Source organism: Acartia tonsa, chromosome 5 (assembly GCF_053477335.1).
Source record: "Acartia tonsa isolate MP-2025a chromosome 5, ASM5347733v1, whole genome shotgun sequence".
In the NCBI taxonomy this organism is placed as follows: Eukaryota; Metazoa; Arthropoda; class Copepoda; order Calanoida; family Acartiidae; genus Acartia; species Acartia tonsa.
In genome coordinates, this window is record NC_137264.1 from 48,908,411 (window position 1) to 48,926,773 (window position 18,363).

The 18,363-nt window shown below is 33.5% G+C and overlaps 1 protein-coding gene across 1 annotated transcript in view; it reads left to right on the forward strand.

The window, feature by feature from the left end:
- The window catches only part of LOC145319712 (FMRFamide receptor-like), a 46,903-nt gene that overhangs the window by 13,522 nt on the left and 15,018 nt on the right, over positions 1-18,363 (forward strand). Inside the window, exons 7-12 of the mRNA XM_080162020.1 lie at positions 3,340-3,429; positions 9,750-9,794; positions 10,242-10,298; positions 11,355-11,418; positions 15,627-15,697; positions 17,906-18,037. Of these exons, the coding sequence (XP_080018146.1) occupies positions 3,340-3,429; positions 9,750-9,794; positions 10,242-10,298; positions 11,355-11,418; positions 15,627-15,697; positions 17,906-18,037 (459 nt within the window). The remainder of the gene's footprint in view (positions 1-3,339; positions 3,430-9,749; positions 9,795-10,241; positions 10,299-11,354; positions 11,419-15,626; positions 15,698-17,905; positions 18,038-18,363) is intronic.

Here is an 18,363-nt window from a genome sequence, read left to right on the forward strand (position 1 = left end):
GATAGATAAATAGATAGATCTGTAGAAATATTTTCATTAATATCTAAATAAAGGTCATAATTACCAAATTACCGTAAGCATTAGAATTGTGACAAGTATTCAAGAGAAAAAAATAATGACAAGTAAAATTTCAAGAAATTTACTTGCCTTATTGCTCACTTTTTGATTAAGACAAAACAGCCTAAAACCTAACCAGGTATAATACAGAGCTATCTCAAAAAAAGTATATGAAATACTTGTCCTAATTAATAAGATGAAATAAGCACTTCTAATTAAGAGTAATGAACCACCTTTTCTTAATTATATTTCCATTAATATTAATAATAACTCAGTAACATTTATTATAGAGGCAATACCAATGAGGGTGAGGACAATGGCATTTACATTAAGGGGGGGGGGGGATTAATGCAACCATCTCGTAATCAATGCGCAAATGGCCCTAACAATCCGAATTTCGTTATGAAACTTGTCATGAGTAATCCTTGGTATGTCTATTTTCCCTAAATCGAAAAAAAAATTGAAAAATAACGGCTAACGGCTGGTCAGCTTGGGCTATTTACAAGGCAAATCCGTCACAATCCCTACCTACACATCATACTCTTTGCCACTCCCAGACGTTTTCAACAAGTTCTAGCCGGTAGCCGCTGGTACTAGAAATCTAAAAAATGGTTTTTGGTATCATTTCACATGAGTTAAAGCAAAAATATGTTTCAAAAGTTGATTACTACGTAATTAATGATAGATTAGGCCTAAAAATAGCTAAAAAACGGCTAAATGCCTGAGCGCGAAATTCGAATTCCAAGTGCGATTTGCACATTGATTACGAGATGGTTATATTACCCCCCTCCCCTTTACATACCTTTCTTTCTCTTAAAAATTATAGAATATCAAAAGCAGAATTTGTACAGTTAGAGTTTAGATCTGAAAATATTTTAATTGTCCATGTTCCAAAGTACCTAGTAATTATTTACTAAGGTCTGTAGAATCTGGGTCATGTAGATAATTCTAAAAAAGTTTTAAAACTCATATAAATCTCTAGTACCAAGTATAATAAGTATGGGTCCCAACTAGATTAAATTATGGTGGAATAACTGTTGTAGATCATAATGAAAACACATGAATCGCATAGTCATAGAAATTTTGATATAATTTCTGTAGGTCCTTTAAAAATAAATTTAAATTTTCTATGATTATTTGACAATTTTGCCTAATTATGGAGTTGCACTTTTGTACAAAATATTCTGTGTAATTTTACTCAAATCTTTTTCTGAACCATTAAAACCCTTTACTGTTTTAATGGTTTAAGAAAATTTTTAAATTCTGAAACCTACGGGGTCGTACCCTTGCTTAACCTATCTTAACCTACAATAAGCAAATAAAACCTTTTTTATTTCAAAACATAAAATGTTGTAAATTATTTTTTTTATTAATCCTAGATTCTTAATGTTGATCACGATTTGTTTTTATTTTTGTGGCATTAACATCATTAACAACCAGAGAGAGGGTGGATAATGGTCTGTCACACTAGTCCCCAAAGTTTTATAATAGCGTTTTCTTATTAGTTAGCTTAATAACTTTTGATCGGTTGTTTTATTAAGTTGATTTTTCAAGATTTAATCGAATCTGCAAGCTTAGAATTAAAGTAATCTGCATTTCATTCTTCCAACAGTAGTTAACACCTAAAAGCAGGATTGATCATCCATTGTCTTATCCCTAGCCCCCTGCTTTAGACAGCAATCTAATGAAATATTAATAACGTATGCAACAAAATATGTTTTGATATGTAATTATTAAATAACATCTTATATAAGTACGTTTTCTGTTTACTATAATATCCTACTTCATATCTGTTTAAAGCTACAATGTAAGTTATGGATGCAATTGCTCTTGTTTGAAGTAGTTTTACTACAACCGAAGTCATTCTCCAATATTATATACATCTATTATACGTACTATGATTGTTTTTCATATGATATTTAATATTTTGACGTAAAATATTAATATTTTAACTTTTAAGAATGTTAAGAAATATCAAAATTAAAAAACAAAACAATTTTTTAAAGTTTTGAAAAACAATATAAAATATTTACTTTTCCGACTTCAACCAGTTCTAAAGAAATTTTATTTTTAAAGAAAATTTTAATTTATGATAAAGAATACCAAAAGCTGAAGATTCGTTCATAACAATATTGTGCTCATAGATTATTCTTATGATTTTTTTCACAATTTCACCTCACACAAAAGTAAACCACAGAAAAGCATAAATTGTTTTTATGCTAGTTTGATATAAAGGCTATGGTTGAATTCCTTTCTTTGGCTCAACATAATTTTTTTAATGTGTTGAACCTAAAAGGTGGCTAGGGAGGCTGGTTCAGTGGTTCAGAATTTCTTGTGGGATAATACAGAAATTTCTTTTGTTAACTTTAATGGTAGGTAATATGTTAGCAAAAAATTATAATATTGTAAGATTAATTTTACAAATAAGGAGGTGTTGAACATGAATAGCGAAGCTTTTTTTTCAAATTAGGCTAAAAACCTAATATATTTGGGACTTTAAGGCGATATATAGGCATTTTACGTTGTATATGTCATGCAAAGCGCTCCCTTGCGGGGATCTAACTTAAAGCTTGTAGAAGCCTAACCACTGCTTGTAGATATCAACATTATATAACTAACCTAACCTACATTTCTTTCGTGAACTGGGTGAAATCCCACATGAACTAATATCTGTATTGTAACTTTTAGAGAAACTTATTTGCAAATGCATACAAAAATTGCTATGAAAGTGAAAAAACGGACAGACGAACATGCAATACTAATAAGAAAGCGTCGCAGCCAAACATTTGGGTCCAGCCACAATTTAGAAAACGTGATTTTGATGTAAGCAAAACATAACAAGATTAATCTTTTACTTTTTTGTAAAATAAATTAAGAAAAAATTAAGTGCTTAAATCTTATTAAATAGATGTAAATTTTTTAATAACATTTATTTTGTAATATATTTCGTCGAACATATCTCCCTTTTCAGTCTTTAATTATAGTTTGAAAAGAATAAATATATTATAATAATCCTATAATATAAAGTAGTATTTTTTTGTGTCTGCATCTTAAGATTTCAATTACTAATGATCCGATGGGGTTTTTCATTTTAGAGAAGCTTCTCATAGGCCCTGGGATGGTTTTAGTCTAATTTTCAAGTCTTGAATTAGTTTAAGGCTGTTTTTTCTATCCTTCCCTTCTAGATGGTAGAGGCGCAGTTGCTAGTATGTAAATGAAAGATTGACAACATATTTTCATAAAACCCGAAAAACGAATATAACTAACTATCTATCTATCCAGGGTACTGGGCTATACAGCACCTGCCATACTGCTCAGCGTGTTGATCAACCTTCCCAAGTTTCTTGAAACAGAGTTCTACATGGAGGAAAGGTATCGTAATATCAAGATTAGCAGGTATCTAAAAGGGATAAGACAATCACCGATAAATAGATGTACATCCCCAATGAAGGAACACAAAAATTCACTCTTCTGTAGATTAAAATTATTGGTTAAAACGTTTGGACATTCAACTTAAGATTAAACCAATCAAAATGCATTAAAAGTCCCCAAAGTTGTTAAGCCAACGAATATGAAAACGATATTAAAAACTTTGGGGACTAGTGTAATAAATAACCATTGACCCCCTCCTCCTTAGAAGATTAGTTAGTTACCAAAGGGTTTAAGAAGAAATAAATTGGCCTTTTTTTATTTCTTTTTATTTGAATATTCTTTTTAACCAGAAATTTTAAATGATTGTTGTTGCTGCTCTATTTATGTACTAGCGGCTACGCCCCTAGAGGCCTCTAGTGGCACTTTAAATGTTGTTGTTTGTTAAAGTTAATTTTTTATGTACGATACCACCTTACTTGACGTTGAAGTCTCCCTAAATTTAAATTTTTTTTTATTTTTTTGTCATTTCTCTTGGGAGGGTGGTGGTACCCTCCCCCAAAATAGTTATAAACCTTCCCGGGACTTATGAGAAGCTACCCTGTTAAGGAGAACCCGATCGGTTCAGCGGTTAGCGAGATCCTTCGGTACACACAGACAGACACACAGACAGACAGACAAACATCCTGTTACTTTAGTATAAGGATAAAGTTTTCTTTGCTTTGTAATATTACAATTGTTTGTCCGTCAGTCCCTAACGTTGTGGGGGAAATAAAATTTTCTCAACTGTTATTGAAGATGGACGGTTGAAATTTTTGGTGAAGATTCCCAATATCAATGAGCATGAACTGTATAATTTACTTTCCGTCAGTCTGTTGGTCAGTCATGCATAAAAAACATTAAAAATATTATCTTTTCATGAAGGTTTCGTGATTTTTACGAATTATTTCAAATTTATCAACTAAACATCTTCTCTATAATCAATTTTTTTTTCTGTTTGTCCTTCCATAAATTTATAGTGCTTCGCTACTAATAGATGTTGTCATCCTTGTTTTTTTTTATCTAATTTACTATACATTTGTCAATTTTTCAATGCATATACTTATGGAAATTATTGTCATTACTCATTAATGTTCTTTTTAAAAGCGAAGCTTTTCTATAATTAGGGTCGGTCCGTCCGTCCGTACGTCCGTCCGTACGTCCGTCCGTACGTCCGTCCGTCCGTACGTCCGTCCGAGATAGATAGCTTTTATTCGTTAATTTAGGCATGTTAGAATTGTCCTATCGATTTCAAACTTTGCATGATGATTCCTGTAGTAGTTGGGTACGATTTAGAAAGCGTAGCAACTCTATAATCATTACCAGAATGTCCGTACGTCCATTTTAAACATGTTGATTTTTCTACTTTTTTAACAACAAATTTTCAAGTGTTTTAATTATCCGTTTGATCTGATTTTTGGTATATTGATTCCTGGGACAACAAAGAACAATATTTAAGCGAAGCAACTCTATAATCAAGTCCAAAAATGTAAGTATGTCCATAAACATTATCCTGTTTTTAAACAGTTTTTCAACAAATTTACCTACAATTTTGATTCTACATTTATGTTCTGATTTTTCAGTTCAGATACTATACAAGTGTTAATGTCCGTTTGTCCTACCGTTTCAGTGCTTCGCTTTTATGGATGTCGTCATCCTTGTTTACTAGACAGAAAAGAATGTAATATGCAATAGGGAAAAATAAGTTATTAGTTATAATGAATATTACATATTATTATTCTACAATTAATAAGAGTAAAAAGCATAGCTCAGTAACGATATAGAGTGAAATGATATGAAGGTCATGTAAATATTTTTTTTATTTTAAACAAAAGTTTCGTTGTTTGTTTGTGTAAAATTGCTTAAAATAAATGTACAATACTTACCTTAAATAAATTGACTTGAAATAGGAAAATACAATAAATCAGACAACTCGCTGGGATAAAGAGATAAAACAACGGCTGTTTAAATTCTTCATTATTGAGGTGAAAAACATACCCTTTGAAAGCTTGTAAAAATTGGGGGGGGGGGGAGGGATAATGATTGATTTTTCCATTTTTGTCCTTTTCCTCCCTGGTAACACCGTAAGGTTCATGTATCTAATGGAGGTTTTAAACTTCTAAAAAGTACTAGAGATTACATTGATAGAATTTGTATCGCGATTTTATATTATTGATGTATCACAGTTTACTGTTCTATACATATATATATGTATATTATTTTTTTTAATAGCCAAGTTGCTAGATTCTAATTACCGTCTGTCCGCCTGACTGCCAGTCTGAAACGTGATTTTCTCGGCTTTTATTTAGGATAGAACCCTGAAATTTCTTGTCGACATCCTTGGCGGGGGGTTCTGCTTTTGAGAATTTTTAAAACTTTGCTTGTTATGAATGTTATCATCCTTGTTTTTATTTTTGAGTTTATACTAGATGTTTTTTATTACTCTATCTATCCATCTATTTAGCTGCAAAACAACTATCTATTTATTTTAAATCTATTATCTAGACATTTTGATGCTGATTTATTGTAGACTTTCTATTTTTATCTATTGTTTGTGTGTCAGAAGTTATTCCATGCACAATATTTTACAAAGTTATACAATACAATGTTTCTTCTTCTGCAAGGGAACAAAGTGTCTCAAAAATCAGTCATGTGACGTTATAAAAATGAGGAATTATCCATCTCTTTTTTTAGGGGTTTTCTTTCCCAATTCTTTTATCATCTTCCTCATTTTTATGACGTCACATGGCTTATTTTTGAGACACTTAGTCCCCGTCCCTTCCTTTTTCTTATTTTCACAGAATCTATAATACAAAGTAAAATCATGTCCTTTTTTTGTTAAAAAGTAACCTCTGGACCTATTGGGTTCTGGGTTTTAATGAATCTCTTAATTTCTCCTAGTAGGACATTTCAGGACATTTCTCAGTGTGGAGGGGAGGGGGACTACACTCCCATTCCTGTAAAAACCTTCCTAGATTTTTTTGTTTTAGGTTTCTTTGTGTGTCAATTTTTAATGATAAGAAGATGATAAATTTTCACGTTACTTGGTGCTAACATTTGTCTTCAGTGCTGTTAGCCTGTAATTGCTGCGCTACTTATGGACTATATTGTTTTCTTAAAAGCGAAGCTTTTCTATAATTAGGGTCGGTCCGTACGTCCGTCCGTACGTCCGTCCGAGATAGATAGCTTTTATTCGTTAATTTAGGCATGTTAGAATTGTCCTATCGATTTCAAACTTTGCATGATGATTCCTGTAGTAGTTGGGTACGATTTAGAAAGCGTAGCAACTCTATAATCATTACCAGAATGTCCGTACGGTTATTTAATTCACACAATGTTTAACACACACCAAAAAAAGAATTAATCAATATATAAAATTGGATGTAAGAAGAATTTACAGTCCAATATGTCCTATTCCTGATTCCCTGGAGTTAACTAGATAGATGTGCTGAAAATGGATTGCCTATTTCTTCCCTAATTTCCAAAGTTGTACAGCAGATACTTCAATTATTGCAAACGCTATTTTCAGTACTCCGGTCAATTGGAAAAGCGATATAGGGTATAAACGATTTATACATTATACATGTTCAAAAATTTTGATTTTTTTTTTGAAGTTTGAAGCTTTTTTAGCTAGTAGTAAATATTGAGATAGGACGCGGAAGCTAGGTACACTTTCGGAAACTAAAATTCAGTACATCTAGTTTCGTGTCCTTATTAGCATATGGATGTACAATATACGTGGATATTATGACAGGAAAATCATGGGATGGGGTAAAGAAGGTGGAGGGGGATAATCGTTAGTTTAGCCCCCTGTGTACATGAAAATCTAGTGTAAGATCCAAGTGATAAATATATACATTATTCCCATACAATTGAGCATAGATGACTGCGAAGCGCGCCGAAAACTTACAATTGCCTTAAATGATATTAAATGTTTAAAAAATCCTGTAGAAATTAAACAGTATAAAACTCTTCTAAGATACTTTTAATGGAACTTTTTTCATTAAGTAGTTTTCTAATAACTAAAGCAGTCATGGGATGATTTTTCATATTTTACCCTTATGTTACAGACAATCAATCTTATCAACTACACAACTTTTGTCTGAAAGTCCTACATGAAATATGTAGTCTATTTTAATAAGCCAATATGAATAATGTTATGATTGAACTTTCGTGACGATTATGAATATTTGATAAAGAAATTCAATAGTAGTTCATTTGTATAATATAGTTTAAATCTTTCTTTTCTATTTTAAATATTTTTAACATTACTCAATAATTATATTTAAACAAGGATGACAACATCCATAAAAGCGAAGCACTGAAACGGTAGGACAAACGGACATTAACACTTGTATAGTGTCTGAACTGAATTATCAGAATATAGAAGTATAAGAGTCGAAGCAAAATTTAAGTAAATTTGTTGAAAAACTGCTCGATACGGGATAATGTTTATGGACATACTTACATTTTTAGGACTTGTTTATAGAGTTGCTTCGCTTATAATATTGTTCTTTGTTGTTCCATTAATCAATATACCAAAAATCATATCAAACGGATAATTAGATCACATACAAATTTGTTGTTAAAAAAGTAGAAAAATCAACATGTTTAAAATGGACGTACGGACATTCTGGTAATGATTGTAGAGTTGCTACGCTTTCTAAATCGTACCTAACTACTACAGGAATCATCATGCAAAGTTTGAAATCGATAGGACAATTCTAACATGCCTAAATTAACGAATAAAAGCTATCTATCTCGGACGGACGTACGGACGGACGGACCGACCCTAATTATAGAAAAGCTTCGCTTTTAACAAAACTACGTATTTCGTGGCAACGGCCCTTAAGGGGGGATTCGTCGTATTTTTAAATTGGCTATTAATAGGTTATTTTAGGTTAGGTTTGGTTACATTGGGTTAGGTGATTGCCCCGCAGGGGCTAGAAATAGGAGAAAAGCTACTGTGAAAATACGAAGAATCGCCCCTTAAGGGGCGTTGCCACGAAAGGGACTATGCCCAACTGCTCAAAATGAGACCTAAGCAAAAACCAAGGGGGTTTGAGATGCTGTGAGTATTGGTTTAAAAAATATGACGTAACAAAAAAAATTAGCCAATGAGAGGCCGTTATTGACCAATGGCGGCATGCGTAGTGGACTCTCATTGGCTAATTTTGATGCTGTGAGTATTGGTGCAAAAAATATGACGTAACAAAAAAAATTAGCCAATGAGAGTCCACTACCATTGCCGCCATTGGTCAATAACGGCCTCTCATTGGCTAATTTTTTTTGTTACGTCATATTTTTTGCACCAATACTCACAGCTATTCAGTTATAAATCTTTCTCAACCCAATTTAAAAGGAAAAAAGTCTACTTCATCATTCCGAAATATATTTCAAGTAAAAAATACTCATTATCAATCGCATCTGGAAAAAAAAACAACAAAATAAGTATATGATAAAACATTCTTTAAGGGTAAAACATTTAATCCTAACTTTGATAACAAATAATTATGATAAAAAGCAAAAAAAGCATTATATAGGTACTAACAATTCACTAAGAAAAAATATGTATGACTTTACTATAAGATGGTTGTACAAAAAATGAAGGGGGAAGCGGTCAAAATAATGTGAATTGAGAGGGGAAGGGGGAAGGTTTGAGTTTTGTGGGGTGTCCATAGTAGCAAGGCTGCTCTATAACTGGTGATTTTTAAAAAAAATTGCAACTGCATTTTGACTAACAAATTTACATTCTGCGATTTAACAAAGGTTCAAGTTTTCTAATATAAAATTTTTCTCTGGCTAATCTTACCCAAGGATTATTGCTTTTAATTTGTTCAAAAGGAATAAATTGTAAATGACTGAAATTATGGCCACTTTCTGAAAAATGTTGGCCAACTGCTGTGATTGCGTTAGGTGAAATTGAATTTTTATGCTCAGAAAATCTTTTGACTGCTTTGCGGCCAGTCTGTCCAATATATTGTGGGTGTGTTTTACAGTTTCCATTGTCTTTGGTACATACTCACAGCATCGCTAATTTTTTTTGTTACGTCATATTTTTTAAACCAATACTCACAGCATCGATTCTCTCCCCCTCCACCTACATTTTTTTAGAAAAATGTTCTTCTACCCCCCAAAATTTTTATTTAAATTGGACTATTTATCATAATATTATCTATCTATCTGATAATTAAATGTATTTCTATAAGCCATCATATCTATCTATCGACTTTTTGTTTTTTCTCTTATCTATCTACCACATCTATCTATTTATTAATTTTTAGGGTGATTGATATCCACAACAATACTATAACGGAGATCCAAGTCAAGTAAGTTTAATTCTATAAGCGCAGCTTCTCTATAACTAAGCTCTAACTTAGTCTGACGGTCTATTTTGATCATGTGACCTTAATATTAAACATTTTTTGTCTGTAGCGAAGGATCTCGCTAACCACTGAACCGATTTGGTTCTCCTTTAAGGTGAAGTTTCATATAAGTTTTTAACTATTTTTGGGGTTGATATTTTCACCCTTATAATAAATAGCCACTTCCCATAAAAAAAATATTTATTGTTACTTTTTCTTTTTTAGACTCAAAAAATTAGAGGGAGGGGGGGGGGTCTTGCCTCTAGAGACTTCTAGGGGCATATCCGCTGGTATTATATAAAGTGCTTTTTATTGCTCATTTTTGCAATTTTACTTTTTGTGTACATAATTATCATTTTGATATTAAGCAATTTTAATTGATTCACATAATTAATGTTTGTGTTTTTTTAGATTGTCAGATCTACGAAACAATCCACTATACATAAACTACTACAACTTTTGGGTTAGGTAAGTGGTTTTTATTTACTTTTCCGCAAATTTTTATTACCCCCCTCTGAAATCTGTTAGCAGGGGTAAATTTTTTTACCCCTTCCCTAAATTTATCCCTAGGGTAAATTTTTTTGGAAGGGGGTAATTTAATAATGTAAAAAGGTACCTATATGATAATGAAATACTATCTATAACACAAAGTAGCTTGATGTCTGTCCGTCCGTCCGTCTGAAGCTTAAGATCTCGGTAACCACTGAACCGATCGGATTCTACTCTTTAGGGAATATACTTACTGGTCCTGTGGTGGTTTTAGGCTTTTTTCTTGGGGGGTGGGACACCCCCAACCCCCCAAAAAACAAAAAAATCCCCCCCATTTTTTTTGTATAAGATATCCTTGGTCCTTTTTTTTGTAGAAGATTTCCTTGGTCCTTCTTATTTTTTTTTTTTTACGATTTTCACCTTAACTTTTTTTTATCATTTCTTGGGGCAAAGCCCCTAGAGGCTAGGGGCGAAGCCGCTAGTTAAATATATAGCAGTAGAAATGCGCGCGAAGCGCGCCAAAAAATTATTTGTTAGGAATTATTTATTTTTTTTTTGAGGGGGGGGGTAATCACCCCTTTACCCCCCCCCCTTTCTTGGACGTCCTTGGCTTTAACCCATTCAGGAATCTTTGCTTGCATAGTTGTATAGAAATATTCCTCAGCAGAAATGTATTTATCATTCCGCAGACAACTAAGCTGGATCTTTAAATCATTTTAGTGGTGCGCCAGATCGGGGCGATCCAACTTTCCACCAATGAGAGCACAGCATTGTATGAAATGCCGCGCTGTGATTGGCTGAAATTTGGCGCACCCCGATCTGGCTCACCACTAAAATGATTTAAAGATCCAGCTCTGTATAGTTTATTCCTGATTTAAATTTTAGATTTTTTTTTGTTTCACTGTATATTACTTTGCTATTCTTTTTCACCCAAATTGTTATAACTCCGCTACTTATGGTCATAATTATTCCATGTACTTTCATAATATGCTAATCCATAATTTGCACAATATTATGTAATTAATTATAATTTAGGTTTCTTGGTACAGGAGTTATCCCCATGGGGCTTCTATGTTACTTCACCATCAGAATTATAATGGTAAATACAGATAGAGATTAGGGTTGGGCCGTATATCTGGTCTGGCCGGTTATCCGGCCGGATACCGGATATTAAAACTATCCGATTACATGATATCCGGCTGATTTTTGACGCCGGATATCCGGTTATCCGGTAAATTGCCGTATCGAACGTTGGCCAGATATCCGGCCGGAACCGCATATCCGGCATTAGAAATCAGCCGGATATCCGGTATCCGGCCAAAAAAGTATCCGGCCCAACCCTAATAGAGATAGACTGATAGTAGATGGCTTAATAAATAGTAAGCAGATAATAGGACTCTGTGAAAAGTCACGATCATGGAAAGAAAACGATGTAGCGGGTTTCGTCGTATTTTCACAGTAGCTTTTCTCCTATTTCTAGCCCGTGCGGGAGCCCCAACCCTGCGGGGCAATCATTAACATTTACATAACCGAAAATAACCAATCAAAAGCTATTGTGAAAATACGATTAAACGCGCAACTTCGTTTTCCAAGCATCAAAATGGGTTCAAATTTGAAGCATAGTCGCGGCATACGCGCGGATGCAGAGCCATAGTAGATAAGTTGTTAATAGATAGAATGCAAAGATGAATAAAAAAAGGTTTTAGCAGACAATATATGGCCTGTCACTCTTCTAAAAATGCTGCAATGTATCTTTTACCCCTTTAAGACCTTTCCTTTATTACTACTATTGGGATTTATAAAAGATAGATAGAAATATTAGTTTATAAAGATAAATAGATAGATAAAACCTATTTACAATGAATGTTAAAATGCATTTTGTAAATAAGTTGATTCATAAAAATAGAAAAATAGCAAAATATTGTGCAAAAAGTGTCTTAATAACCAATGATTAACCAATGATAAAGGGACATAACAATGACAAATTTATTAATTTTAACAACGGATATATACATAGACGTCCAAGGGCGGGGGGGTAAGGGGTGATTACCCCCCCCCCCCCCCCCCCAAATAAAAAAGCTTGGACGCCCCTGGATATATAGTATAGAGATGTATATACAGATAACTACCTACCCCCCTTTCCCAAGGACCTTTGTCGTCTGCTTGCAAATTGTTTTTTTTGCTACTTGGCTGTGCTAATATTCCCACTACACTATTGGTTGATTTGCCAGTCGGCTCAAGGTCCTTGGGATGGGGACATACAGTTATTTAACCCCTTCCCCCTCTAGTGTTTGACTGTAATATTTTAACCAAATTTATTATAAGTTAACTTTTTTAGTATCTTATAAATAGATGTCTAGAGTGGTTTACATTGATTTTAACTATATTTTCTCCTCCCTCCCCAATGTTAATTATAAATTAATTTACTAATTTGTAAAGAGCAAAATATTTTATAACCATTATAATTAACTATTTTTAGCACATTAGTAAGGTCATAAAGAATACGAAACAAGGACAATCATGTCTAAAAAGTAAAAATTATCCGTTTACAAATTATGCAGTAAAATCACAACTATTCTATGAAGATTATATTACTAAAGCTAAATCAATGGATAATGTAAGATATTCTCGCATATAATAATAAAATGTTTATTCCAGCTGGCTAATATAACGATTCCACACATACACCTCTCTTTACCTGTCCCCTTCCCATCTGACCAATAAATGAGGACCATTGTAGCAACCTAAATTGACGACTCTTATAATCCACGTATTTTATATTATTTACTAGCGGCTTCGCCCCTAGCCTCTAGGGGCTTTGCCCAAAGACGTTTTTCTTTGTCGGGGGGGGGGGGGGTAGTCGACTCCACTATTTTAGTGTTAAAAAGGAAAAAAAATTGGGGGGGGGGGTATTTTTCATTTTTTGGGGGGGTTGGGGGTGTCCCCCAAGAAAATAGTTATAAACCTTCCCGGGACCTATGAGAAGTTACCCTGTAAAGGAAAACCCGATCGGTTCAGCAGACAGACATCGTTCTACTTTATATTATAGATTGCTATATCACTCTGAGTAAAAGAGAAAAGAAAGAGAAAAAGACACAAAACAAGTTTTCAAATAACACTGAACATAAGATACAAAATAAAAATTACATAAATGCAAGGATGAAAACATCCATAAGTAGCAAAGCTTATATTGTTTTCTACTACTTACAAGGTAGGTAAGATGGTATCACTGGAGAGGGATTCTTCACAAGAAATTAAAGATTTTAAAGACAAACAGACGGATAGAGTAAGTTATGGAGGATGGAGAAATCTTTTTCTCATCAATCTATCTTTAACAGCATCATTTCTTCCTCATACTGTTTCTAACTAATAGTCAGACTTACCGAGTTTCAGCAAATAGAGTTGCTTTACTCCTAAAAACTTTCTTAAGACTTGACAAAGTTTTAACTACATTAAAACTAAAGCAATTAAATATAATGAAAAAATAAATACATAACAACAAACAATTTTTTTTAAAAACTGAATTGTAGAAAGTATTAATAAGTGAGGTTTTTTTTCTTATGCCTAACCCTTGCGGGAGGCCCATATTCTGTGGAGCCTATGCCAACGCCAAACTAAAACCTAAAAGTGTGTTAAGTTAGGGAAACAAACACGTGTTGAGATTGAATTTCCCTAGAAATAATTGGTAGACTATTTTCAAAGTAAATGCAGCATTGGCTGAAAAAAACGGGGATGACAATATCCCAAAAGCAATGCTTAACAACTCAGACAATAGGACATGTATTGAAATTCTGAACAAATATTAAATGTTGTATTCTAATATTTGTCACAACATTGCATGAAATAAAGAATTCTTAGTATGCTTTTAAAAGAGAAATTATATGATTATAAAGGTGCTGCACATTTCCTTATTATACAAGAATATTTTTTGCAATATGTTCCGGACGTACTTCAACAGTTTATATAGAAAAGCATTGCTTCTATATGAGTTTCTCGGTGTACAAAATAAAAAGCTTTAGAAAATAAATAAATTTGTACTTTCTAGCATTGCCAAACACAATATTTTGTAATATCAATGTACAATGAATAGATCTTCCATCTTTGAGTTGGGCCTGTTTATGGGCCAATGCATTCTCCATATTCCCACTATAAGTGCCACATTCCAGACGTAGTGGGTATTATTCTTAATATCTTTAACATGACGTGGTATGGTCCACACTCGAACCTGACATCTCCCCGAAGGCAACCGGACACGCAAGCAACATCATCTTTTGGGGAGGATTATTTTAGCAACCATTCTCCACTTCCATGGTTTTGCAATACATGTTATGTATGTAAGAGTACAAAGAGAGGAAAAAAGCTCAATTTAAGAAACAATGCTTGCATTTAAAAAGCTTAGCTTAAGATAAATTAACTTAAAGTTCCTTTAAAGTGTAATTTAAGATGCATTCGGATTTATACTAACTCTTTTTAGAAGAGTAGCTACTCTAGATGTATGACTAGAGTAAGTCCAACTCGGAAACAAAGTCTCTGACCCATAGACGTCCAAGCTATTTTTTTTGGAGGGGGGGTAAAAATTTTTTTTTAACCCCCCCAAAATTTTTGCCCCGGGGGTAAAATTTTATTGGGGGGGGGGGTAATTACCCCCCCTGGAGTCTGTTGGGGAGGTAAATTTTGTTTACCCCCCCAAAATTTACCCCCGGGGTAAAATTTTTGGGGGGGGTAATTTAAATTTTCTGAAATATTTAGTATTAAAAATGCGCGCGAAGCGCACAAAAAATTTTTATGTTAGAGAATTTTTATTTTGGGGGGGGTATTAACCCCCCCAAAATTGTTTGGGGGGGGGTAAATACCCCCTCCAAAATGGTTGGGGGTGTCTACGGCACCCCCAGGGTGGGGGTAAATTCTAAATGGGGGGGGGGGGTAAAATGAAAAATATTTTGGGGGTGCCAAATTCGTTTGGGGGGGGGGGGTAATTGGCCCATTACCCCCCCCCCCCCCCACTTGGACGTCTATGCTCTGACCGTCAATCAACTACCGTTAACTAATAAGTGAATAAATAATACTGTCCAAAGCAGGATTAAGGTGTAATCAACAAGCCAAATAAATCTAAAATGATGTTTTGGGGGCAGATAAAAAAGTCGTCAATTCTAATGACAGCCGAAAAAAGGTTTCGTTATTTTTCGAATTTATTTAGTTGTTGGTATAAGCTGTGTCAAAAGAAGTCTGTTGTTAGATTTTTCTACTAGAATACTTTTGTACGTAGTTGTTCTTGTTCAACAATATAAACTGTTCTTTTATATTCAGGGAATCCGCGAGTCCCGCGAGCGAATCCGCAGAATGCGGCCACCGCGAGATTCACAGGCCGCAGCTAAAAGGTAAATGTTCATTTCAATTCATATTTGTACTTTTTAGTTTTTTGATAAAAAGAATTGTTAAATTAAAATTTAGATGCAATTACAAATAATTTATTTCAACTTTTTTTGTATTTTTTAACCAAAGTAACAAAAACTTTTCTATTTTACTTTTTTCAATTAAATTTTAAAAAATCTACTAAAATTCTGTTTGTTTTAAAGTGTAACATTTTTATTGAGCTTTTGATAAATTTATTGTAAATTATAACTTTGCCGCTAAAATGAACCAATGACGTAACTCTTAATAAAATACCAGCATATTATTGGATGTATTTTAACAAGGAGACATGTAATTGGTTTGGTTCAATTCAGCGGCAAATTTATAATTTTGAAAATTGAAAGTTTTGCTATAAGAAATTGTGTCTACCTCCGCCGTTTATATTTTAAAAAATAGCTAACGGATAATAAATAAATAAGACTTTCATCAAATATGTATGAACTTACCAATTAAAAGGAGTAGACTACTTTTCTATTTTGCTTTGACATATCTCTGTGTCTCTATGTTTTTCAACAGAATATATAACTTGAAAGCAGGGGCGTCCAAGCTTTTTTATTTAGGGGGGGGGGGGGTAAAATTTTGAAAATAAAATTTTTGGGGGGGTTAACTTTATTTCATAGAGGCATTTTTTTATTTGGGGGGGGGGGGGGTAAAAATTGGAAATAGGAGTTACCTCATAATCATGACAAGAAAAGCAAAGATTATTTATTTAAAATTTTGAACAAGTTTGCTTTTATAAAGTTCTTCATAAAACCACTCATAAAATCAAAATAACATCCATACAAGTTATAGATGTTCATCTGGCAAGGGAATATTCACAAAAAGAATTGGAGAGATTTACCATAGAGATCAATAAGACGGGCGGATAGACTGACAGACAGACGGACAAAGTTAGTTGTTTCCTTATCCCTTTCATAAGCTATAATAGTTATTTCTTTCATCGTATTATAAACCGCTTTCCGCGGATATAGAATGTACAATTATAAGATTAAAACCTGTTTTTTTAGCCCCGAGGTGCCGAAGGCACGGACTAAAAAAGCTGGTTTTAATCTTATGATTGTACATTTCTATATTCGTAGAAAGCTGGATATAATACGATGCTAGACATAGTTTTTTCGTATGGATGAGAACCGGTTCCTATCCACCGGATTTGAATAAATACGAGAAAAAAAATTTATTTAACGTTAAAAAAAAAGGAAAATCTAACAATGGAAATCTAATTACATCCCACAATCAATGTTTATTGTCCCTTATAGAACATATTTTTTAGTAGCAAAGCTACTCTTTATGTTAACCAACAAATTTATATATAATTATTTTTGTAATTTTCTTCTTTGATCTCCCCCTCTCTCTCTCTCTATATATATATATCTTTTTTTCTTTCTCCCTGAAATTTACAGCATATAAAATCTATATCTAGGCTTTCAAGGGATTAAGTTTAGTGTCATTTTAAAAAAAATTACATAAATTCACAATCTCAGTATTTTTAGTAGCAAACCTACTATGTCATCAGGGGCGTCTCTCTAATTGACTATCAAGTTCAGAGAATGCCGCATCTCGTTTCCTCCATAATGTCCTGTCCTCGGCTTGTAATTCTTCAGCCTCTCCCCATAACCATTCTAGCTTATTTAGGTCGTATTCTGTGCTTCGCCCCCGGGTCATTTTTGGCCGCCCCGGTCTCCGTTCCCATCTTAAGCACTTCTGTGGAATCCTGTGAGGTTCCATTCTGAAGTACAATATTTTACCGATAATTTATGTGTTAATGTTCTTATCCTTGTTTTATTTGGCTTATTGGAATTTGCTAGGAATTTTTCAATATAAATTTATTACTACGAGAAAATATAAAGTTTTTTATTATTGTTTAGTCTCACAGACTGATACAGGCAAAATATGTGACTTCAGTTCTAGTCAGGAATTTTCATTCTAAAATCATTGAACCATAATCAAATAACTCCTTTTTAAAAGACTTTCGGCAATAACCCTAGAGGGCTTAGGGTCACTTTATAGAGGGGGGGAGGGGGGAATTAGTTGAATGCCCACCCCCCTCCCATTTTTAATTTTAGTTTTAAAAATAAAAGGTTTCTAGGGGCGATTTCTTTTGGGAGGGTGTTGGTATACTTCCCCAAAACAGATATATCCCATATATTTTCTATGTATCAACTTTAAATTTTCAGAAAACAGAGGTTCAAATCTGAGATGAACCTGGCGGTGGTGCTGATAACCATAGCCCTGCTCCACGTCATCACAAACATCCCCAGAGTCCTCCTCAACTTCATCGAGTTCCTCATGCTGGAGCAGGTTGTCAGGTAGGAACAGTCAATTATTTAGAATAACAATAATGTGTATATTATTATTTGTTTACATTTACAAACAATGAATGCTGATTAAAAGCAGTAAAAAATTGGTTTGGCTATCATGTCTTATGGTTATATTTCATAAAAGCTGAAAAATATCTATAAAGTGACTTGGGCAGATGGACGGACATACCCTAGTTATAGAGAAGCTGACGAAACTATAATGCTGTTTCTGTAGATTGTTTACTCATTTATAGGAGACGGTAGGGAAGGGGGGTATTTTCGAGTACCGATGTCTCTTGGTAGGGGAGAGGTACTCTCCGCAAAAAAGTCATAAA